Here is a 25563-nt window from a genome sequence, read left to right as displayed (position 1 = left end):
ATTAGTCTGCGCCTGGGGGGTGCATCCCCATAGCCGATACGATCCACTATGTACACTCTATGTACGCGGACGATCTTCTATTGTATGTTCGGGACATCACCGAGGACCTAACCCGCATTTGGACGATCCGATCAGAGTTCGCAGAGGTATCTGGCCTCCGAGTGAACTGCGAGGAATCGGTGGTGTACCCACTGGACCCTCGCTCCACAGGACCCTCGGGAAGTCCGGATCGGTATGCAGAACCTCTCCTGGGCCACGGGCGCCCCTCGTTATCTAGATGTCCGCCTCTATCACTCACCCTCCGACATTTACGAGGGCAACCATCGTAGAGTCCTCTGCAGCATCCGCGCCTCAGTGGGATTCTGGAAAAACCTCCCACTGTCCCCTATCGGGCGGGTGGCACTCACTAAAATGGTCATCGGCCCCCGACTGGTATACTGTTTTACCAACCTTCCGGTTGTCCCACCCAGAAGTTTCTTCCGGGTGCTGCATACGCTGCTGCACACACTTGTGTAGGGAAACGGCAGTCACAGAATATCCTCGCCAAACTCCAACTACCCACCACACAGGGAGGCCTGGGAGCCCCTGCCTTTGAGTCGTACTTCTTAGCAGCGCAACTTCAGTGGCTGTCCTACTGGACTGCCGGCAGACATTCCGGGGAAACTCATACTGCACACTGCCCTATTCCCACACCCAAACTCCGTCGCCTACTGCTCCCCGGTACCAGGCCCCGCCGGACATATCCCCTACAGGTGTCTGTGGCTCGCCAATGTATGTTACGTATACACGGTATGGGGCCAGGAACTCCTTGCTATTCCCCGCAACTACCACTAGCAGGCTTGCCCCGAAGGGACTTGTACTTCACAAGCGCCATTGTACACACATGGACAGACTCAGATCACGGAGGCGGAGACATTATTTGCAGAGGGCCAACTTCGCCCATATGACACTCGTAGAGGACCACGGCCTCCCGCCAGGACAATTTCTGACGCATCACCAACTCATTGACTGCTTCCACCCACACAGCGACCTAACCGGCGAACCTGCGATGCACCCGCTCATTCACACCATCCTTTACATCGGTTGTGGCAGATACCTTGTCACTTGGCTTTATAAGTCAATCAAGGAGCTCACACACACCTTTACTCACTCTGAGGGCTACTTGGGAGGACGAGCTCGAAAGTCCATTGCATGACCGGGAATGGGATAGGGTGCTAGAATTCCCTAAAAGTCTCACGAAACGCTAGGTTAAAAAAATATACAAATTTATATTCTACACCCGGCCTATCAATCCCCAGCGTGCCTGCAGCGTTTCTTTCCCGACACTCAGTTCTTATGCCCCGCTGTCAATCCCCAGACGCGCACTTTTTGCACATGTTCTGGAGTTGCCCAACCCTTCAGGCCTACTGGTTGGCCATTCTTGACTCCATTTCCACCCTCACTGGCCTCCCAGACCTACATTCTTGGGAGGCAGTTGCGATAGGAACCTTCCGCAGGCCAAAGACTCATAAGGTGCAGGTCAGATATGCTGCATTATCCCTGCTTTTAGCCAAAAGGAACCTAGCCATGCACTGGCCTGCAGCTACCGGACCTTCCTTTGAGGTATGGGTGGGTGTGGTGAAAAAATGGGCTATGGCAGAGGAAGACTCTGCGGGAGGCACGGGACCTGCGCAAGCATCCCATATCCTTGGAATGAATGGGCCACATTGTCCCACCAATTCAAGCTAGCCCACCAACGCGACACCTCTCCACGCCGCAGCGTCCCAGACAGCACCAGTGCCTCTCTAGTATGCATATGACTTCATCCCCCCTGCCTTCATCACACACCGCCACCCCCCCCCACTGCTCGCCCCGCATCCCTCCTCCCTTCCACCATCCCTCCCCCATCACCTTCCTAATGGATGCACCCTGTACAATCTGCTTAATTCTGCCCCCCAGCCTCAGTCTTCGCCTCCCGTTCCCCTCTCCCCCGTTTTTTTTTTCTTCCCTCCTTGGGATGCTTTCCTCCCTCCCCTGCAATCCACGGCTCACACTCATCTCCTTCTACCCACAAGGGGTTCCTAGCTCCCCCGCGTTCTCACGTTGCATTGGTCATTAGTGACATGTCCCTAATCCGTAGATCCACAGATTTTTGTATACACCCCATTGGCATGACTGCAATGTATCACCTCGAACTGCTAATGATGTATCGCGAAAGCTTTTCAGTTGATAAAGGTAATAATAATTTTTTAAAAAGTCATCCCTGCAATGCAGATGTGCTATAATAATAAAGTGGCTTATAAAGCGCCTTGTTTACACCAGACTGTGTCCCCGCGCTAAGCCCAGGAACCGCCAGAGAAAAACTTAGGAGTCAGACAGAGTAGTAATCAAGCGGAAAAGCCAAGTGATCAGTTGGCTTCTGGAGTTTCTCAGATGCTGCCGTTCACAAATCATGAGGTGGGTAGAGTTCAAGATTTTGGAAGCCTGAAAGGAGAAGCAACAAGCCCTAAGCACAACAGGCAATATAATGCTGACTCAAGCGAAGATATGTAGGACCTTGCTGGTGAAGAAAGCTACAACTGAAATATTCAAGCTCAGAGCCATGTGCTTCTGTCACTGGGAGCCAGTGCAGTCCATTTCAAGGCTGCCAATTCGAAGATCTTCTGGTAAGTGAGTACTAGCCGAGCTGCAGCTTTTTGTACTCTGAAGCAAGTTCAGGCTACCTTTAGTAGCCCCCAGATACAGGATCCAGCTGTAATGATGGCATGAACAGTGGTTTTATGGGACTGTCAGGATTAGGTCTAACATTTTCCTAAGGTCCTTTAAGGTACCAAAGAATTTGCCTGTGGTTCTTCTGATTTGATCCACAGAGGTAAGTTTGGAGACAAACTATACTCCCGGATTTTTGAATGTTTGGGTCCTCTTGTGTGGCCAAGGGGGTCAGGTCACAAGGCTTTCCAGATCAAGGGATTTCTGTCTACTATCAGAACTTTTATTGGCGTTCAATTTCAGACAGCTGTCCGCCATCCAAGTGGCTACTTCTGCTAGACTGGATCTGAATTGATTTGCTGAGTTAACTTCAGATTCTGAGTGAGACTATTAGTTGGATGTTGTCTGCATACGACACCATTTGAACCTTGTCTGTCAATTTGAGCTAGTGGGTGAATGCAAATATTGAACACGGTCGGGCTCAAAATAGTCTTGTGGGACTCCTTGAGGCAAAGTAAAAATTCCAGATGCAGGGTTTGGAGTGTCCTCAAATCTGATCCTGGAGAGAGGATTTGAACCATTTGAGCGCCATGCCACCGACCCTGCACTCCCATAGCCCTTGAATTTAGAGTCCATGGGAGACTGTCTAAGGCTGCGCTCAAGTCCAACAGTATGAGCAGAAGTCTGACCTTCGTCAGCATTCTGTTTGAGGGTTTTCCCCAGGAAAGAGTAGGGCGGATTTGCTAACAAAATTTGTTAACACTTCATTTCGACTAACTGTAAACATTTTGTTTTTAGGAACAAATGAGTTCTGAACACTACGACGAGAAGTCTGATATCTGGTCCCTAGGAGTCGTGGTGTATGAGTTATGTGCACTGACGTAAGTATGGGCTGCTGAAGCAGTCCTTTCATAATTTATTTTGGGTCATACGTTTATAAATTCCAAATTAAAATATCGTTCTAGGGTATATATGTGTACTGTTCTTCTGTTTGTAGCAAACTCCTGTACTGTGTACAATACTATAGATGGAAGGTTTTATTGTGTTCAATTTAGCAAACTTCTGTATAGTCTGTTAGGTGAGGTGCAAGTAGAAAAGCTGTACCAAAACTGCATTATAATTTAAAGCATTTAGATCCAGAATGAAGTAACTTTCTTAGTGTGAAGTTAGATGGGGCCTCTTTCTATGCTTTAATGTTGACCCTGCCTCTGAAGGGTCAGTCAAGCCTGAATTATATGCACACGAGCAACTTTAAACACATTTTAGGCTTCTTCATGGGAGAGGTGTAGTTTGAATCCCTGTGGAACTGAGAACAGGACTCATGTCTGGTTGGCACTTTCAAACACTGACTCACTTTATGCACTCTAACGACTGACATTGTGGGTCGCATTTCATTTTAATTTGGCTTTGGCCTTACATCAGGACCCTGCAAGGATAGTGACTGTTACACATGCAACAGCAACAAGCATTAAAAATGCAATAGGTCTCGCAGTGACATTATTTAGAGCTATTGATATTGTGACTGTTTTTTGTGTGTAGTTTTTATTTTGTAAAACATAATGAGAATGAATTGTAATTTTAAATAAAATTAAAAAGATAGTACTAAATGGCCTAATGTGATAAAGTTTACAGTTTGACACTAAGTCTGTATATATGTGTTTGGTAGAGGGTAACATATATTGTATATGTGAGTTAGATGTGTTGTACTGATGGAGTATTTAGATTAGAATGAAGGGGAAGATAAGAAGATAAAAGGTAAGGGAATTAGGATAGTATTGTAAATGGCTAGGCCTTTTATTTTGGGTTTGGTTTTAAATATAAATAAAAGGCATATACATTTACAATGCAATAGTTCAAACTTGCATAACTGAGACCTATTGCAAATGCTTGTTTAACATAGAGGGTAAGCAAGCACCAAACTGCGTGACACACCAGGTATAGGAACACATGGAGAAAAATATTGCCTTTCAGCAGGAAATGGTGTAGTCCAATGCTTTCTAAGAAATGCTAATTACTACTCCTACTCCACCACCTACTACTCCTACTACCCCACCACCTACTACTCCTACTCCACCACCTACTACACCTACTCCACCACCTACTATTCCTACTCCTCCACCACCTACTACTCCTCCACCACCTACTATTCCTACTCCTCCATCACCTACTACTCCTCCACCACCACCACCTACTACTCCTATTCCACCCCCTACTACTCCTACTACACCTACTCCACCACCTACTACTCCTACTTCACCACCACCTACTACTCCTACTTCACCACCACCTACTACTCCTACTTCACCACCACCTACTACTCCTACTTCACCACCACCTACTACTCCTACTTCACCACCGCCTACTACTCCTACTTCACCACCGCCTACTACTCCACCGCCTACTCCACCACCTACTCCACCACCTACTCCACCACCTACTCCACCACCTACTCCACCACCTACTCCACCACCTACTCCTCCACCTGCTGCGACTCCTACTCTGCCACCTGCTGCGACCTGCTCCTCCTTCTCCTCCTCCTACTCGGCTGCCGCCACCTGCTCCTCCTTCTCCTTCTCCTACTCGGCTGCCGCCACCTGCTCCTTCTTCTCCTTCTCCTACTCGGCCGCCGCCACCTGCTCCTCCTTCTTCTTCTCCTCCTTCTCCTTCTCCTACTCGGCTGCCGCCACCTGCTCCTTCTTCTCCTTCTCCTTCTCCTACTCGGCCGCCGCCACCTGCTCCTCCTTCTCCTTCTCCTACTCGGCCGCCGCCACCTGCTCCTCCTCGGCCGCCGCCACCTGCTCCTCCTCCTCCTCCTCCTTCTCCTACTCGGCCGCCGCCACCTGCTCCTCCTTCTCCTCCTACTCGGCCGCTGCCACCTGCTCCTCCTTCTCCTTCTCCTACTCGGCCGCCGCCACCTGCTCCTCCTTCTCCTTCTCCTACTCGGCCGCCGCCACCTGCTCCTCCTTCTCCTTCTCCTACTCGGCCGCCGCCACCTGCTCCTCCTTCTCCTCCTCCTACTCGGCCGCCGCCACCTGCTCCTCCTTCTCTTCCTCCTACTCGGCCGCCGCCACCTGCTCCTCCTTCTCCTCCTCCTACTCGGCCGCCGCCACCTGCTCCTCCTTCTCCTCCTCCTACTCGGCCGCCGCCACCTGCTCCTCCTCCTCATCCTCCTCCTACTCAGCCGCCGCCACCTGCTCCTCCTCCTCCTCGGCCGCCACCACCTGCTCCTCGGCCGCCGCCACCTGCTACTCCACCACCTATTACTACTACTACTGGTGGCGGTGGGTATGGGTGGAGGGTTGGTAGGGGTGGTGGTGGGTAGGGTGGAGGTAGTGGCCAGGGTGGTGGGTGTGGTGGTAGGGGTGGGTAGGGTGGAGGTAGGGGTGGGTAGGGTGGAGGTAGGGGTGGGTAGGGTGGTGGTGGGGGTGGGTAGGGTGGTGGTGGGTAGGGGTGGTTGATAGGGTGGTGGGTTTAGGGGTGGGTAGGGTGGTGGGCAGGGGGGTGGGTGGTCGTGGTGGGCAGGGTTGTGGTGAACGCCCTTGCCAGGATCCGATGTCTGCCCAAACTGATAAGTATCGGCTTTCGCCCTCTGGTCGTCAGTCTCAACCAGAACTGCTAATCCCTGGAAGAGACCTGGTGGGGAGAGTGACATTTCACCCCCAGATCGAACCCAAATGAAGAGCTCCTTGTTCCTGCAAAAGAGATTTGTTGCAATGCAGAAGCATTCGGAGAGTCTAACTCAAAAGCTCCCTGATGCTGACTTCAGATGCATGCAACGCTATAACCAGAGGAAGTTGTGAGGCAGAAAGCTCGGCGGTATCAACTGAGGGCCTTCAGAGATGCCTCGGCCCCTCCAGCCAGACTCCGTGGCTCTCTCCGTACACTTTGGCACAAACAAGGTGGTGGGGGCGGGGTGACTAAATTGGAGGCATGTGTTTGACTCCATCATTTAAAATGTGACGCAGCTGTGTTCCGGTAAACACCGTAAGGCAAGGACTGCTTCTAGTCACCAACAGGAAGGCGAACCGCCAGCATTACCACCAATCTGTAGAACAAACAGTCAATGAAAATGCCAGAGTAGCATTACTTCACCCACTGACGATAAGAGATCTAAATGACGGTTTAAGGTTAGAGGGTCAAAACTACACGTGACAATCCAAAGATAAGATTATCATATCTGTATATTCAAACCAGCACCGCCTCTCCCCAACCTCCTCTGCCGAGGAACGCGCAGGAATGACTGCAAAAAGGCTAAAAAAATTTTTTTTAAATTGCCCGGAAACAGCTAATGAATCCCTCCCCTCCAGGACTCTGTGACCGGCCTTGCGGTTGCCCTGGCAATGTTTCTGGAAATCGGCTTGCGACACCAGAAGTCAGGTCACAGAGTCCTCAAAAGGAGGGAGTATAGCGGACAAATCATCCAAACGGGGGCATTGTCCAATGGCAGGCCTCCGTTTCGTGAGGCTGGCCAATGGCGGAAGGGGTGTGGTTTCATGCCCCTTCTTGCTTAAAAGAACTCTTGCCTGGGACAGCGCATGCGCTGCAACGCAGGCTTCGACCTAAAAAATGAGTGTCTGGTACAATCCTTTGCATAAAGCAACTGTTCAATTCCTGTAGGCAGATCAGTCATCGCAAGAGTCTTTAGCTGGGTGAGATTGTCTGCGGTTTAAACTTGTAGCTCTTGTCTTGTGAAGAGAGCTACCTGATTTCATGAGTAAAGTATTTTCAGGTCTGGAGGCTCAGCTGGTCTCTAAAGCCACCACTTTATCTCAAAGAATGTTGACTGGGAAAACCACAGTGCAAGCTTAACCCCTTCCATGCTCATGACGAGCTCAGCTCGTCATGAGGCACACTGGAGCTGTGCTTATGACGAGCTGAGCTCGTCATGAATAGAGGGATTCATGGGATGTCAGCACAGGAGGTGAATTGTCTTAGCAGCCAAGGTGTTAAGGTAATTAGAGAGGGCACTGTGGCAGACAGACTTGAGTGCAATGTGCCCACCACCACCAGAAGGTAATCTAGTCCGGCATACACTGTATATGCCATGGAGTAGAAAATATCCACTTTGTAGGAGAGTAGGGTCTGCAATCCTATGATCACCCGGACTTTTTGCTTTTGTTTCACTGGTTTACGACTTTCTCGGGCTGTGGGCCTGCCAATCAGACCCACAGCCTAGCTGTTCTCTCGCTAAATTGATATGTGTACCTTAGGTGCATTACCCAATTGGAACTGGGCCACCCTGTCAGACCCTGTAACTCAGGGCATCGGTGTACCCAGGGCCTACCAGGGGCTGAAGCATGTATTATGCCACCCCTGGATGGCCATCTAAATCTGACACAACTGGCTGCACGACAGCTGGGGCCACGTGGCGTACTCGCCCGTTGCTGTAGGTGTAGTATCCCTATACCTAACCTTAAAATGGACACCCGAGTTCCTCTCAGTCACTCCTATGGCAGGCCTTGACAATCCTGAAGGCAGAGTGCATGGAACCGTGTGGATTGGGCTCTGGCACGAGCCGAGCCCGGTTGCAGCTTGCGGAACCAAGACCCAATGGCTGTTCCATGATAACGCGTATCATATCGGTAACTTCGGTATCGCGTTATCAAGACATGTTGAGTAAGGTGTCATACGAATCGGGGTGCTGCCCTCTCACCAACCCTGGCGACGAGGTTAGCATCCCGCCCTTCTAGAGGGACACGACATGTACGTAACTGTGAACCCCGGTTAAAGTTAACTGAAGCCTCAGCTCCACAAAATGGACGCTGCCACCACAGACACAAGTCTGACCTCCTGCTGCTGGGAGTCCTTCCAGCGAGGAGAGCTTGGACAAAGGGTTTCCTGTCAAGGGCGGTGTTCGCACCGTCCCAGACAGGGTTTGTGTATTCTGGGTAGGTAGGGCTTTGCAAGAAGGTGACTGCGGAGTGGCACCCCGGTGCTCACTACGCATCTGCCGGCTAGAACCAGTTCCAGGGGCGCGCAGCCCCTGACCTGGGGAAAGTCCAGCAGGGGGAGAGGGGTGTAACTACCCCCCTTCCTGGTCCCACCCTTAGGGCAGGACCTAGTCATGTACCCGCCCCTTTCTTTAGGATAAAGGCCGGAGCGGGGACCCTTCCAAATTAGATCATCTTTGAATCAAGAATACTTTCTACGAAAGGACTTCGAGACTCTTCTCAAGATTTCTCCCTTGTGGCTAAGGAGTAGTCACCCTGCACCAGCGGGCACCATCTAAGAACTCTGCGGTTTGCTGCAAGTCCTTCCTCAAGGATCCGACGGCCCAGCTCGACCAGAACCGGCTTCCCTGGCACCTCTGACCTCTACCCACGTCGTCAGCTCAGCTGAGATCTGTGGGTGCGACGAGACCTCGAGGGACCGGCCATCATCAAAACCTGCACGCTTTCTTAACCAGCACGACCATCGAAGCAATTCTCTGGTGAGTGCTCTGGGGTCCGAGAAGCCCCGACCCTGAGCAGCTCCAGCACCGAAGTGCAGTCTCCCAGCATCTCCACGATCTGCTTGGGGCCCTTCTGCTCGCTGCTCAGCACGTTGTCTGGTCACTAGCCGCTGGCTTGTGCCCTTCTTTGACGACATCCGACAACCAACGCTGCTGGTCTGGTTGCTCCAGACGGGCCCTTGCTCCCTTTTCCGAGAGGAGCACCCCGGACCCTCCTGGTCCACTCAAGACGCCATTTTAGGCCCACCACGTGGCCCTGAAATCTGCCAAGGCTTGTTGCCCCAATCCTGGGCCCAGCGACGCAGACAGCATCAACCTTCGTGGGATAGCTCGCACCTCCATCCTGGTCGCCGACAACGCCTCCTGGTCCGTGAGACTGCAGAGCCTAGCGTCGCCCACTCACCTAGTCGAGGTGACGGCCATCCGGTGCCTTCCTGGTACCCTCTGACTACTGGCTAGTAGTACGAACTTGGTCCCCTCTGCTTTCAGGTATCAACGATCACTGATCCAGGCTTGGATCACTACGAACTATTCATCACTGGTCGCCGGCCAGCAACTCCTTTTCTTCCGGCTCCTGGCTCGTCAGCGAAGACCCAGACGCCTGTAAGACTTGTGCAGCCGCAGCCCTCGTGGCTAGGTAACTTCGGCATTTCGGTGCCTGCATAGCCTCCTTACTCTAGGGTCCCGAGTCCCTCGCTTCCGACTTGCCTTATCGGGTCCGCCCGAGACCACTAAACTTTCCGTGCCCTCGGGCACTTGTTTTAATTGTGCACTTGAAGTATTTTCTAAGAGCTTTGGTTCTGTGCTTAGTACCCTGTCCTCATAAAGAGTACAGGGCTGTTGTGATTCTAATAAATATACTGTTTATTTTCATAACACTTGTGTGGCGTCCTTTCACTTGGTGTTCAAGGGGTATGTGATGGTATAACAGCTGGCTTAACACGCCCTCTAGAGTTTAGCCCGAAGACTGCTCGTATCCACGCTACTAGGATAGCTGGTCTAAGGTTGACTTACAACCAATCACCATAAGGGTCGTTGGAACGATACATAGTGGTCGCTAGAATAGCGAACGCTGCATATCGGGCCACCTTCTCACACACTTCATCTGGGTTTTAAGCCCTCGGAGGTCCATAAGCACGTCCTTGCTTGCCATTCAAACTGTCTAAATCCATAAGATTTGCTGTTACTCTGCCTGTCCTTAAAATAGTAATAAAAGGAAGGGGTCCCAGTACTCAAGGGTCAATTTACAAGGCAAACAATAAAAATAAATCAATCAAGAAGCAAATCTGTCCACATTGTTTTAATCACAATGTGAATATTTGTAGCAAGTATATAAATTATCTCAACACGTAAACACAGTTTGCATAGTGCCCCAAATATAGTAGAAAGACAGGGGAGGGGGGAGTGATCCTGTGAGGAAGTGGTGGAGGGAAGGAGGAAATTATTGTAGTGACAATTAAATTAGTAAATATACATCATTAGTACATGCTACACAGTGCGTGTAGGAATTTAGACCACAAGGTTCAATGTATTATTTCTACATAACATACTCCACAGAATTCAATTAATGAAGGCGTTTAGGGTGTGGAGTTGAGTTCTACGGGTAGTTGTCGACGTTTCGACCCTCTATTGTGCAGGTAGAATTGCTATCCTTGCTGTGGGGTCTTCATCAGGACAGGGGTGGGGACACACCTGTTCAATATAAATATATGAATTAATATTGGGGAGTTAATCCCTACATTATTCCAAAGGGAAAGCACATCATTACTAACATAAGTTGGTCGGGAACACACTCACTATTGTGCCATACAATTAGGGCGAATATATTCATGCGTCACACAAGTCTGGTCGGCTAAATAGATAATAATAAGCGCACCTCGACTGAGAAACAAATGAAATTGCGCTGCCTCAGCTGATTAAATCTAGCGGTTTGTAAGGAAAAAATAGGAGTGAAGCCGGTCCGTGGAAAGCAGCAAACGGACATTTCTATATCCACTGACTATGGAAAAGGGGTTAATTGCTCAGTGTCAGCAAATCAAAAGGAAACTCACCACGAAGTAGTATAAACTGGACTGTGAAACCGGCTAGCGGCTTGGTCCGAATGAATCGTCAAGGCTGATAGAGCTGTTAATATACAATAAATGCGGGCGATTTAGACAGGTTAGAGTATCCATAAGTTAGTGGTAAAATCTGGAATGCGAATAGGGAACTTACCACAAAGTGGTATCAGGGCGATCCCAATTCAATTTGGTGACATGGTCCGAGGTAACAGCAGTTTAAATCGATGCTGGGGGGTGTGAAGTAGAGAAGACCAGAGTTTAGCACAGGAGAGGCGAACTGTGCCACATTAGACAAGATTAATTAGGGGTTTACACTCACCAAAAATGCGTGATCACATTACCATCATTAAGGGTCTGGTCAATTCATACGGGTGCTTCGTAGGTTATTCTGAAGGTAAAGGAGGATCATGGTCTTAGCATGGGAGAGGTTAGATCTGTACCACCAGTCAGAGACGGTTTAGCGGTAAAACTCACCAGAAAGGCGCGATCAGAGTGCGATCGTGTGGGGTCCGGATCAGTCGGACGGGTGGTTTCTTGGAAGAAACTACGGGTAAAAACGGGAAACACTGTTGGGGAGCACCCACCAAGGGGTAATCATTTCAAAAAGCATCCGATTGTTAGAATAGATGCTTACCGGAATAGGAGTGAATCACGTCCCGCGGGGAGCCGAGTTCGCAATGGCGATTCTAGGTTCCGGGTTTGGTGTTATCCCCATGGCAATAGGATCACGTGGTGCGAGGCACCCGTGTAGGCATAGAAACAAGACTGCAGTTGCGGCCAGAGTGCGGTAACATCTTAAGTTAAACCAACAATTAAAGATCTTGTGCTGGCACAAAAGATAAATACTTCAAAGATAACCATGATGAATTCGGAAGCATGATTCACAAAACCGCAGTACAGAGGGTCATACTAGAATATGTATGTTATCTGTTACTATCTACCGTTTCATAGACTCAATGAACTCTTCTTACTCGGGTAGGGATCAGCATTCTATACAGCACTGGGATCATTTCACAGTCGGATCATTCAAAGGCAATACCTAGAGAGAAGCATCATGTAACATTTTTGAATAGATCAGGAATCATTTCACAATCAGATCATTCAAGAACAACACCTAGAGAAAAGCATCATGTAACATTTTTGAGTATATGGTACAGAAGTGGATGTGATTAAATTTGATAATTATAACGTCAGAACAGGGCGTGGCGTACCTCTCACATGAGGGTAAAGGCCACAAGTCATATAGATCCACAAAGAGTGATATCAAACATATATATGTAATAGTGTCCATACTGTAAATAGATTAATGGTGTACCTCTCACATGAGGGTAAAGGCCATCAAGGATCTCATTACAAGTTGATAGTTACTCAAATCCAGAGTGGCGTACTACTGAACACAGGGTAAGAGCCACAGAGGAGTTATATATGTCTTACAGAGCTACATTACATTAAATTCAGGTGGTTGATAGGGTAGCCAATTGGGAGAAAGAGCTATCTTGCTCATTAAGCCCATTCTCAATCGAATCAAATCTTAGCATCCATTTTAGCTCCCGAATATTCAAAATATCTGCGATATTACCACCCCGGGGCCCCAAGGTGGCTTTCTCAAGGATTACCCATTTCAGACTGTCCGGTGTGTGACCGGCTGTAGAGAAATGTTCGACCAAAGGTGCACCTGGTGTTAGGCACCTGATCCTACTCATATGCTGAAGGATCCTGGCCTTCGCTTTCTGCTGCGTCTGACCAACATATATCATCGGGCATGGGCACAGGATGGCGTATATAATGTTCGATGAGTTGCAGTTGGTGTGTGTTCTCAGTGGAATTTTGTGATCATGGTAAATGAATTCCTTGGTTTGGATGACACTGTCGCATGCCTTGCACTGACCACATCTAAAGTGGCCCACAATAGCAGGCAGGTTCCAAAGGGTCGTGACCGTAGGATCATCTCTGGTCTTCAAAAAGGAGCGAACCACATGGTCTTTTACACTACGTGCCTTCCTGAAGGCATGTAAAGGCGGGTTAGATTGCCTGATGTCATCTGATATCAAATCCCAGTGGCGATTGACAATGCGTTTAATTTTGTTACTCTGGGTGTTAAAAGTGGTAACGCATACAATCCTTTCTTGTTGATCGTCCTTATCAATTTTGGGGGTGAGCAACTCCTCTCGAGGGTAGAACCACGCTCTTTTCCTCGCTCGCTTGAGTAGTTGTGTTGGATATCCCCTACTCAGCAGTCGTTGTTTGAGTTCTTCTGATTCGATGAAGTAATGGTCCTTGTTGGAACAATTCCTGCGAATGCGCAGGAATTGCCCAAACGGTAAATTATCTCGCAAAGCTCTGGGGTGGTGACTGTTATAGTGTAATAATGAATTCCTTTCGGTGGGTTTGCGATCGAGTGTAGTTAGTAAGTGACCCGAACATTCGTAGATGGTCAGATCAAGGAAATTGATTCTGTGGTTATCTGATTCAATCGTAAATTTGAGATGTCCCGATTGATTATTTAGCCAACCAAAGAAAAGCGTTAGTCCTTCCAAGTCTCCGTTCCAGATTAGGAAGATGTCATCTATATACCGCATCCAGAGACAGAGCTGGTCTCTGAATGGGTTAACTGGATTGAGGATTGTATCCTGTTCAAAAGCTGCCATATACAGAATGGCTACATCCGGGGCAAAGGGCGCCCCCATTGCGACTCCGGAGGTTTGAATGTAAAATTTGTCCCTGAATATGAAAAAGTTCTTTGTCATGGCTATGCGTAATAAACCAACAATGAACTCAGTTGGTACTTGGACTGGTGCCGGGCGTTGGTTCAGGCAGCGTGTGATGACCGTTAGCGCCTCATGTTGGGGGATCGATGTGTAAAGAGATACAACATCACAGGTGGCAAGTCGTTGTTTTGAGGGATCAAATGTAGAATTTTCAATAATATTGATGGTGTGCATAGTATCCCGGAGATATGCAGGAGTGTCTACCGCCAATGGTTTTAAGAAGAAATCGATATATTTGCCAAGCGGCTCAAGCATGGAGCCACACCCCGAGACAATTGGACGACCGGGGGGGGCAACCATGGACTTGTGAATCTTTGGTAAAGTATAGATGGTCGCTAGGCGTGGATACTTCTTGTTCAGAAAGTTGAACTCTAGTTCCGATAAAAAAACCTTGTTCAAGACCAGCTTGGGTTAACTCCAAGATCTCATTCGCGATAGTCTTTGAGGGATCTGATCTCAGTTGCTGATAGCTAGTTCCATCATTCAATTGTCTTAGAATTTCGGACTCATAGGCGGTGACGTCCTGCACCACGATTGCTCCGCCTTTGTCTGCAGGTTTAATAACCAGTAGTTCATTGTTGGCAAGTGATTGTAAAGCCATTTTTTCATTCCTACTGGTGTTGTATTTGACAAATGGTTTAGTTCCCAATAGTTGTAACACATCCCTGATGACAATGGATTCATAGGCGAGAATCTTGTGCGACATAGTGCTGTTAAATGGAACAAACGTGGAGGGTGGTCTGAGCCCAGTGATGGATGATGGTATGGAAGGTTCAGAGTTGCGGAAGAAGTATCTTAACCTGATCTTCCGAAAGAATTGATAAAGTTCAGTACGAGGCACCCGTGTAGGCATAGAAACAAGACTGCAGTTGCGGCCAGAGTGCGGTAACATCTTAAGTTAAACCAACAATTAAAGATCTTGTGCTGGCACAAAAGATAAATACTTCAAAGATAACCATGATGAATTCGGAAGCATGATTCACAAAACCGCAGTACAGAGGGTCATACTAGAATATGTATGTTATCTGTTACTATCTACCGTTTCATAGACTCAATGAACTCATCGTTGAGAGACCGATTGGATACCCTAAACTCAGACTTCTCGGAGGAGCACCACCGGCGGCGAACAGCCCAGTGGTCAACATATCCAATCGGTCTCTCAACGATGATGAGATCAAGGTATTAGGTAAAGGACTATCTTATGTTCCAACCAACAACCCTGACGCATTCATGATTCGTACTGAACTTTTTCAATTCTTTCGGAAGATCAGGTTAAGATACTACTTCCGCAACTCTGAACCTTCCATACCATCATCCATCACGGGGCTCAGACCACCCTCCACGTTTGTTCCATTTAACAGCACTATGTCGCACAAGATTCTCGCCTATGAATCCATTGTCATCAGGGATGTGTTACAACTATTGGGAACTAAACCATTTGTCAAATACAACACCAGTAGGAATGAAAAAATGGCTTTACAATCACTTGCCAACAATGCACTACTTGTTATTAAACCTGCCGACAAAGGCGGAGCAATCGTGGTGCAGGACGTCACCGCCTATGAGTCCGAAATTCTAAGACAATTGAATGATGGAACCAGCTATCAGCAACTGAGATCAGATCCCTCAAAGACTATCGCGAATGAGATCTTGGAGTTAACCCAAGCTGGTCTTGAACAAGGTTTTTTATCGGAACTAGAGTTCAACTTTCTGAACAAGAAGTATCCACGCCTAGCGACCATCTATACTTTACCAAAGATTCACAAGTCCATGGTTGCCCCCCCCCCCCGGTCGTCCAATTGTCTCGGGGTGTGGCTCCATGCTTGAGCCGCTTGGCAAATATATCGATTTCTTCTTAAAACCATTGGCGGTAGACACTCCTGCATATCTCCGGGATACTATGCACACCATCAATATTATTGAAAATTCTACATTTGATCCCTCAAAACAACGACTTGCCACCTGTGATGTTGTATCTCTTTACACATCGATCCCCCAACATGAGGCGCTAACGGTCATCACACGCTGCCTGAACCAACGCCCGGCACCAGCCCAAGTACCAACTGAGTTCATTGTTGGTTTATTACGCATAGCCATGACAAAGAACTTTTTCATATTCAGGGACAAATTTTACATTCAAACCTCCGGAGTCGCAATGGGGGCGCCCTTTGCCCCTGATGTAGCCATTCTGTATATGGCAGCTTTTGAACAGGATACAATCCTCAATCCAGTTAACCCATTCAGAGACCAGCTCTGTCTCTGGATGCGGTATATAGATGACATCTTGCTAATCTGGAACGGAGACTTGGAAGGACGAACGCTTTTCTTTGGTTGGCTAAATAATCAATCGGGACATCTCAAATTTACGATTGAATCAGATAACCACAGAATCAATTTCCTTGATCTGACCATCTACGAATGTTCGGGTCACTTACTAACTACACTCTATCGCAAACCCACCGAAAGGAATTCATTATTACACTATAACAGTCACCACCCCAGAGCTTTGCGAGATAATTTACCGTTTGGGCAATTCCTGCGCATTCGCAGGAATTGTTCCAACAAGGACCATTACTTCATCGAATCAGAAGAACTCAAACAACGACTGCTGAGTAGGGGATATCCAACACAACTACTCAAGCGAGCGAGGAAAAGAGCGTGGTTCTACCCTCGAGAGGAGTTGCTCACCCCCAAAATTGATAAGGACGATCAACAAGAAAGGATTGTATGCGTTACCACTTTTAACACCCAGAGTAACAAAATTAAACGCATTGTCAATCGCCACTGGGATTTGATATCAGATGACATCAGGCAATCTAACCCGCCTTTACATGCCTTCAGGAAGGCACGTAGTGTAAAAGACCATGTGGTTCGCTCCTTTTTGAAGACCAGAGATGATCCTACGGTCACGACCCTTTGGAACCTGCCTGCTATTGTGGGCCACTTTAGATGTGGTCAGTGCAAGGCATGCGACAGTGTCATCCAAACCAAGGAATTCATTTACCATGATCACAAAATTCCACTGAGAACACACACCAACTGCAACTCATCGAACATTATATACGCCATCCTGTGCCCATGCCCGATGATATATGTTGGTCAGACGCAGCAGAAAGCGAAGGCCAGGATCCTTCAGCATATGAGTAGGATCAGGTGCCTAACACCAGGTGCACCTTTGGTCGAACATTTCTCTACAGCCGGTCACACACCGGACAGTCTGAAATGGGTAATCCTTGAGAAAGCCACCTTGGGGCCCCGGGGTGGTAATATCGCAGATATTTTGAATATTCGGGAGCTAAAATGGATGCTAAGATTTGATTCGATTGAGAATGGGCTTAATGAGCAAGATAGCTCTTTCTCCCAATTGGCTACCCTATCAACCACCTGAATTTAATGTAATGTAGCTCTGTAAGACATATATAACTCCTCTGTGGCTCTTACCCTGTGTTCAGTAGTACGCCACTCTGGATTTGAGTAACTATCAACTTGTAATGAGATCCTTGATGGCCTTTACCCTCATGTGAGAGGTACACCATTAATCTATTTACAGTATGGACACTATTACATATATATGTTTGATATCACTCTTTGTGGATCTATATGACTTGTGGCCTTTACCCTCATGTGAGAGGTACGCCACGCCCTGTTCTGACGTTATAATTATCAAATTTAATCACATCCACTTCTGTACCATATACTCAAAAATGTTACATGATGCTTTTCTCTAGGTGTTGTTCTTGAATGATCTGATTGTGAAATGATTCCTGATCTATTCAAAAATGTTACATGATGCTTCTCTCTAGGTATTGCCTTTGAATGATCTGACTGTGAAATGATCCCAGTGCTGTATAGAATGCTGATCCCTACCCGAGTAAGAAGAGTTCATTGAGTCTATGAAACGGTAGATAGTAACAGATAACATACATATTCTAGTATGACCCTCTGTACTGCGGTTTTGTGAATCATGCTTCCGAATTCATCATGGTTATCTTTGAAGTATTTATCTTTTGTGCCAGCACAAGATCTTTAATTGTTGGTTTAACTTAAGATGTTACCGCACTCTGGCCGCAACTGCAGTCTTGTTTCTATGCCTACACGGGTGCCTCGCACCACGTGATCCTATTGCCATGGGGATAACACCAAACCCGGAACCTAGAATCGCCATTGCGAACTCGGCTCCCCGCGGGACGTGATTCACTCCTATTCCGGTAAGCATCTATTCTAACAATCGGATGCTTTTTGAAATGATTACCCCTTGGTGGGTGCTCCCCAACAGGGTTTCCCGTTTTTACCCGTAGTTTCTTCCAAGAAACCACCCGTCCGACTGATCCGGACCCCACACGATCGCACTCTGATCGCGCCTTTCTGGTGAGTTTTACCGCTAAACCGTCTCTGACTGGTGGTACAGATCTAACCTCTCCCATGCTAAGACCATGATCCTCCTTTACCTTCAGAATAACCTACGAAGCACCCTTATGAATTGACCAGACCCTTAATGATGGTAATGTGATCACGCATTTTTGGTGAGTGTAAACCCCTAATTAATCTTGTCTAATGTGGCACAGTTCGCCTCTCCTGTGCTAAACTCTGGTCTTCTCTACTTCACACCCCCCAGCATCGATTTAAACTGCTGTTACCTCGGACCATGTCACCAAATTGAATTGGGATCGCCCTGATACCACTTTGTGGTAAGTTCCCTATTCGCATTCCAGATTTTACCACTAACTTATGGATACTCTAACCTGTCTAAATCGCCCACATTTATTGTATATTAACAGCTCTATCAGCCTTGACGATTCATTCGGACCAAGCCGCTAGCCGGTTTCACGGTCCAGTTTATACTACTTCGTGGTGAGTTTCCTTTTGATTTGCTGACACTGAGCAATTAACCCCTTTTCCATAGTCAGTGGATATAGAAATGTCCGTTTGCTGCTTTCCACGGACCGGCTTCACTCCTATTTTTTCCTTACAAACCGCTAGATTTAATCAGCTGAGGCAGCGCAATTTCATTTGTTTCTCAGTCGAGGTGCGCTTATTATTATCTATTTGGCCGACCAGACTTGTGTGACGCATGAATATATTCGCCCTAATTGTATGGCACAATAGTGAGTGTGTTCCCTACCAACTTATGTTAGTAATGATGTGCTTTCCCTTTGGAATAATGTAGGGATTAACTCCCCAATATTAATTCATATATTTATATTGAACAGGTGTGTCCCCACCCCTGTCCTGATGAAGACCCCACAGCAAGGATAGCAATTCTACCTGCACAATAGAGGGTCGAAACGTCGACAACTACCCGTAGAACTCAACTCCACACCCTAAACGCCTTCATTAATTGAACTCTGTGGAGTATGTTATGTAGAAATAATACATTGAACCTTGTGGTCTAAATTCCTACACACACTGTGTAGCATGTACTAATGATGTATATTTACTAATTTAATTGTCACTACAATAATTTCCTCCTTCCCTCCACCACTTCCTCACAGGATCACTCCCCCCTCCCCTGTCTTTCTACTATATTTGGGGCACTACGCAAACTGTGTTTACGTGTTGAGATAATTTATATACTTGCTACAAATATTCACATTGTGATTAAAACAATGTGGACAGATTTGCTTCTTGATTGATTTATTTTTATTGTTTGCCTTGTAAATTGACCCTTGAGTACTGGGACCCCTTCCTTTTATTTCATTGATCACCCAGGTCCCAGGGACACCATTTGGGTACAACCCCCTATCAATACCCTGTCCTTAAAATAGGTTACAGTCCCTGAGAAACCCCTTCCCCACTGAGCATCTCCAAAATAGCTGAACGTGTGAAGTCTTTCTACATAACATTAGGGGAATTGTAATGGTATACAGTTGACCCAAAATGTCTGTTAATGTCCTCACCCTGCCTCAGTTCTATGGGAGCCCCTCACCTCTTTCTCCGTCTTCTACATGAGAGCTTAAGCTACCAGACTGGAATGCAGTTTCTCATTCCCTCTTGGGATTAATTTGCTGCAACTGACAAATGTTGCCCCCTGTATTGTTTACACTCCTAAGCACTCCCAGGTGTTTTGTTTGGTCATTAAGCCCTCTAGCACAAACAATTTACTATTCAAACGTGGGTCAAAAAACCTTTGTGTTCTGTTGTGCCAAAACTAACCATATAAAGTGTGTACACGCCATTGAAGCTTAAAGGCCTCAAATCTATAACCCTTGAAAAAACAAAAAGATGGTAATAGAAAGTTAAGGCTCCACCCCCTCACATCTGAGTTCAACCCCCATTCTACCTTCCAAACCATCAGCCTCTGTAAAGAAATCAAAGAAAGCACTAGCTCGAACTCTCCCTATAATTGAGGCACAAAAAACACAATGTAAAGTAACCCCCAAAGTTCAAGGCAAATCCTCTGGGAGGGATACAGAAGACTGTGTAGACAATCACAAAGTATCTTTGGCACCTGTGGAGTCTTCCTCTGAACTTTTTCTTGGTTACCAATTATAGTTGCGGAAGCACCATGTCCTTCTCTGCTGCATGCCTGCTTCCAAGCTGGCCTTTTCTTTTTGAAGACTGTGCCACTCTTAGAACCATTGTATATCAGCTTAACAGCTGCACATAGTCTTCCACAACTTCCAGGCCCATGTGCTTAAGTCAGCAGTGAGATACTTCTGTTGTAGAAACTATATGCAGTGGTAAAGAGCAGTGTTTTTTTTCTTAGTGTTGACTTTGTTAGATCATAGAAGATATCTAGAGAAGCCCCCTTGTTTGACTGAGTTGACAGACCAGACCTGGCAAAATGTCATGTCATGTCATGGTATGGTATGCCAGAAAAGGAGAGCACCTAAAGTCATTGTCTCCTTTCTCTCTATTGGAAAGGGAGAATTTACGCAGACCTGTGGAATACTGAAGGCAACCAGTCCTGAAATGGCAACTCAGTAATTTGTTGCTACTGTGAACCAGCACAGAATAGAAAGGGGGTTGCCATAAGAATGCCAGCCTTTTCTAAAATAATAAACTTCCTCCACAAAATGCCCTACCAGCCACTTCCTTTTTACAGCAATGATCACCCCCCAAAGTAATGTTAAATGTAACAATGCTCAATCAGGCAAGGGGGACGAACAATGGCTTGTAGCTCACCGGATTTGTTTTCTTGGCGGAGATGTCTTGGCCTGCAGTCAGCAGGTCCATGTTTACCTCTGCACAATGTGGAAGAGGCACCCAATCCAGATTGTATGAAATCTTCAGGGCATATTTTAATCCTGTTCAGCAAGGCTCCAGCTATATGGGTGTTAATGTACACCCATATAGCTGGGAAGGGAGGGAGGGGTTATATGCAGTGATCGGGATGGGTGCAGATAGGTGAAGTGACAAGTAAATTGTAAATTTCTTTTAACAATAGACAATGGCTTCTCAAAAGCCATACAGGAGTACATCCAGAGATCTGTTGGCATTATTATCATAACATCACATTACAACCGGTGTTCAAAATCACACTCTAGTTATGTGTTACAGTATAAAAGTCAACGTTTCGGCCCTTGTCGTAGGTATGATATCCCTTACATGGCGGGTCTTCAGGACACTGGGGAAAGGGTGGGCATGTCCTTATATTCGAATCCAGGAGACTGCCGGGGACGCGATCCCACGACCCGATTCTTTCAGTGGCTGAGGCAAGAAGTAATACTGACCCTGGCTCACGCACGTGCGCCTAGAAACAGGTGCACCATAACATTGAGAACCTACTGAACACCAGTAAGGAAACGTGATTTGGAGGCAGCTCCATGATTCGAATATAAGGACATGCCCACCCTTTCCCCGTGTCCTGAAGACCCGCCATGTAAGGGCCCTCATCCCTACGACGAGGGTCGAAACGTTGACTTTTATAGTGAAACACATAACTAGAGTGATTTTGAACAGCGGTTGTAATGTGATGTTATGATAATGCCAACAGATCTCTGGATGTACTCCTGTATGGCTCTTTTGAGAAGCCATTGTCTATTGTTAAAAGATTTACAATTGACTTGTCACTTCACCTATCTGCACCCATCCCTATCACTGCACATAACCCCACCCCCTTCCCTGTATAGTGGGCACTGAAATAGTTTTTATTTTACATTATTGTACATATAAATAAGACAAAATACAATGAAATACGCATGAACACTATGTGAATAAACAATAGTGTTTTGTTAAATACTTTTGTCATTGATTGTTCAGAAGTTTTGTATTAATTCTATTCTGGTCAGGGACCACTCTATCTATATTGCAACATATATGTGGCCTACACTCCATGTTTTGAGCTCACAGTTAGTTAGCAGTGACAGGTTTCGAAAGAGCCTGCCTATCATACCAAGCTAAATGAACTATGCTTTTCCAGTTTGTACAATCCACTCTGGACCCCTGCTCTACAAATCCCAGGAAGATGGAACTGTTTTAAATACCCAACCTTCAGGTTGGTCTTGGCTTTCCATTACAGAATCAAAGGTGGATGCTCTTCACCCCCACCTAGCCAGTAGTTGTATTAGTTGTGGATAGCTGAAGTCCTCTTGGAGAGGACAGCTAATGGCTCCGAATGACTTTACTCTGCAGGTAAAAACTGAAGGTTCAGGTTTAGAGTTGTTACACTTGTGAGTACTTGAGTTGACCAGGAATGCCAGAGTATGGCCCAGCTGGTTGGTGGACCTGCATTGCCTGGAGCCCAGAGTATTACAGGACAGCAACTATGGTAACCATGCATTGGCCTCCACGGTCCCAGTAGCGCTTCTACTGCAGGCAAGCCTAGATCTGCCAGGTTTCAGCCGCCAAGGGGCAAACTTTTTCTTCACACAGTCCATAGTTGTGTCCTGTTGGCTCCAGCCATTGTCCAGATGCTATAATGGTCTCTGGTGATAAAGATTCTGGAGAGATCCTGCAGACATGGCTGAGATTGAAGCAAGATCCTGCCATTAATTGGCTCATTCCTAAATGAGAGGCACCTGTAGTTTGGCACGGATGTGGCACTTCGTTGCAGGTCCTAGTCAAATTTCTGCATCCATTCCATCTGAATTTTCTTGAGACCACAGGACTACCCATCTTATTCTCCTTGAAGTAGGACCTTTGTGGACACAGCAATCTGACACTCTAAAGGTACAGTTATCTTAAACTAAAATAGTTAAGCCTTGTCTTTATTATTTCCAAATTACTGTAGGAAAGGACCATCTTTTGCATAGTGGGCTTACACATTTTGTTAAGGTTTATTTGCTGGCTGCAGAGTGCTTTGCTCTTTACCCCTGCTAACAAGTGATAAAGTGCTTGTGCTCCTTTCAATATTGGGGAATGTGTATATTCCTAATTAACATGTTTAACTTGCTGCTGGATCCCTAATATATGGTACAAAGTGTACCCATGGCCTGTAAGAAATGTCACTAGTTGGTTGAAGCGCCTGCAGTGCCATTCACTACAGTGACAATGCAACCATACTGTCCGGCCTACCATTGTAGCCACTCTTGCAGTTTTTACACTGAAATTCAACCTATCAAAATAACCAATTTTGATAGGTCAAAACCTTCCTTTTAAATGTTTGTCACGCCTAGGCATGTAGCAGGTTTAAAAGTAGGACACCTAAAAATGTTAGATAATAAATAAACTTGCCTGACATTGTGCTCCAGAACAAACTATTGGCTGAACAATCGAGCCCTACCTGAAAACAATCCTGCCCAAACTACAGTGCCTTTTTCACCCAATTAGTGTAATAGAAGCAATTCCAGACATGTTTTGTCATGTTGCCCCAGTATTGGAACTTTCATAGATTCCCATGCTTTTGTATCATGTCCCTTTGTCGGAATGGGAGTCTTGGTAACAAAAATACCATAGCAGTAGGTACAAAAGAGAAAGAAAAAGGCCTAGGCCTCATTCCCTTTTGTAGCATATCACCCTCTTTTTGTAAGAGACCAAACCTAGGCATCAGCCAATCAGAAGTGCCTCACCCCTTAGAACCCTCCTGAAGGAACCTCAGAGCCTCACATTTTCTACCGCACGTTGTGCTTAGGGAGTCTCCTTTGAGCTCTGCTCAACTTCTACTCTTCAGAGAATTTCTTCAAGGTTTTTTCTTCAGATTCTTTTCAGATTCACTTCAGATTGTTAGCTGCCTTCCAGGATGTTTGACAAGAAGGCCCTTTTCAAGCCATGTTCCACCTGTGGCAAGAAAAGGCTTTTTATGGAGGATAAGCATAAAGACTGCATCTATTGCCTCTATCCTGACGACAAGGCTGCGGACTGTAAGATGTCGCACCTTTTCGACAAAGACCCTCCGGGACCTTGAGAGTAGGTTTCTGACATGGCTCCAGAAGTTGAAATCCAGGAAGGATACTGTCTCCAGTGACATTGAGGATTCGGCATTGGCATCTTCCTCAAGAAGGTCAGTGAAAAGGGGTAGGGGTTCCCCTTCTCCTTCTGTGGAGCGTCCTTCTAAGGCCTCAAAAAAGACCCCCAGTGAGTCAGAGCCAGGGTCCAAGTAAATCTCCTCACAGAGGTGAAAAGGAGGGTAGGACCATCTACGCCTTCCAAGGGTGAGAAGACTGACCCAGCCTTCAAGAAGCCCTCTTCCCAATCTTCTGAGAGGAGTTCCGAGTCCTAGACGACAAAGGCGTCAACGGCAGAGTTTCCGTTGACTAAGAAATTGAAGACAAAATTAAAATTGGTTTAGTCGACGGAGGATTCATCGACATAGGGATCGTCGACTAAGAAGGAAGCGTTGACAGCAGGTTCATCAGCGTCGACAGAAGGTTTGCAGACACCTAAGGCATCGACTAGTACCACAGCCTCGACGATGAGCTAATGCAATCGACTAGTACCACAGCCTCGACGACGAGATAATGCAGTCGTTGACGAGAGCATCGTCGACTACTTTGACGACTACGACAGCTGGATCGTCTAATGTTTCATCGTCGACGACACCAATCGTCGACGTGTGCAGCCATCGTTGACTGAGCCGTCAACTATATTGTCATCTGAAAAGAATGACCATTTCAGTGACCAGAATAACGCCGGAGATGACCTCTCCTAGGAGGGTGACCCCCCTTGCCACCAGCTTTACTCTTTGAGGAAGGGGAGTCTGACGAGGATGACCAGGACTCATATAGCTATGCCAATAGTCCCTCTCAACTTCTGGTAAAATGTCAAGAGACGGACTCTGAAGGGGGATATGACGAGAAGGATGGTGGTAATCATCAGGTGGCCCAGTCACATTATTCTGGGCAGTATATGGTTACAGTACCATCTTCATTCCTACAAGACCTGCATACGATGCTGCAGGACTACAAATATAAGGCTGCTAGGCCAATTCTGGTTCCGGCAGCGCCTGCAACGCCTGTCTTGGCTTCTGCCTCAGCGGCTACTCCTGAATTACCTGCTCAGGTGTCCCCTCAGCCATCTTTTCTGCAAGATCCTTCCAGGCTGGCAGATGCCCATGATGATTCCTCAGATGAGGATCAAAATTCGGATCATGACTCGGTGCATACAACTGAATGGGATGAATACATCATTCCGGATCCTTCAGCTCCAGTTCCGGACCCAGTAGATTCCCCGCCAGTGAACATAGGAGGTTTCCATCAGCAGATAGAAAGAGCAGCTG

At 46.9% G+C, this 25563-nt stretch overlaps 1 protein-coding gene across 1 annotated transcript in view; it reads left to right on the top strand.

The window, feature by feature from the left end:
- The window catches only part of LOC147709301 (serine/threonine-protein kinase Nek2-like), a 232239-nt gene that overhangs the window by 97356 nt on the left and 109320 nt on the right, over positions 1–25563 (top strand). Inside the window, exon 4 of the mRNA XM_086925457.1 lies at positions 3487–3569. Coding sequence (XP_086781583.1) covers positions 3487–3569 — 83 coding nt within the window. The remainder of the gene's footprint in view (positions 1–3486; positions 3570–25563) is intronic.

This window comes from Lissotriton vulgaris, chromosome 6, assembly GCF_964263255.1.
Source record: "Lissotriton vulgaris chromosome 6, aLisVul1.2, whole genome shotgun sequence".
NCBI classification, from domain to species: Eukaryota; Metazoa; Chordata; class Amphibia; order Caudata; family Salamandridae; genus Lissotriton; species Lissotriton vulgaris.
Note: the sequence above shows the minus strand (reverse complement) of the source record. Positions and strands in the feature narration are given on the sequence as shown.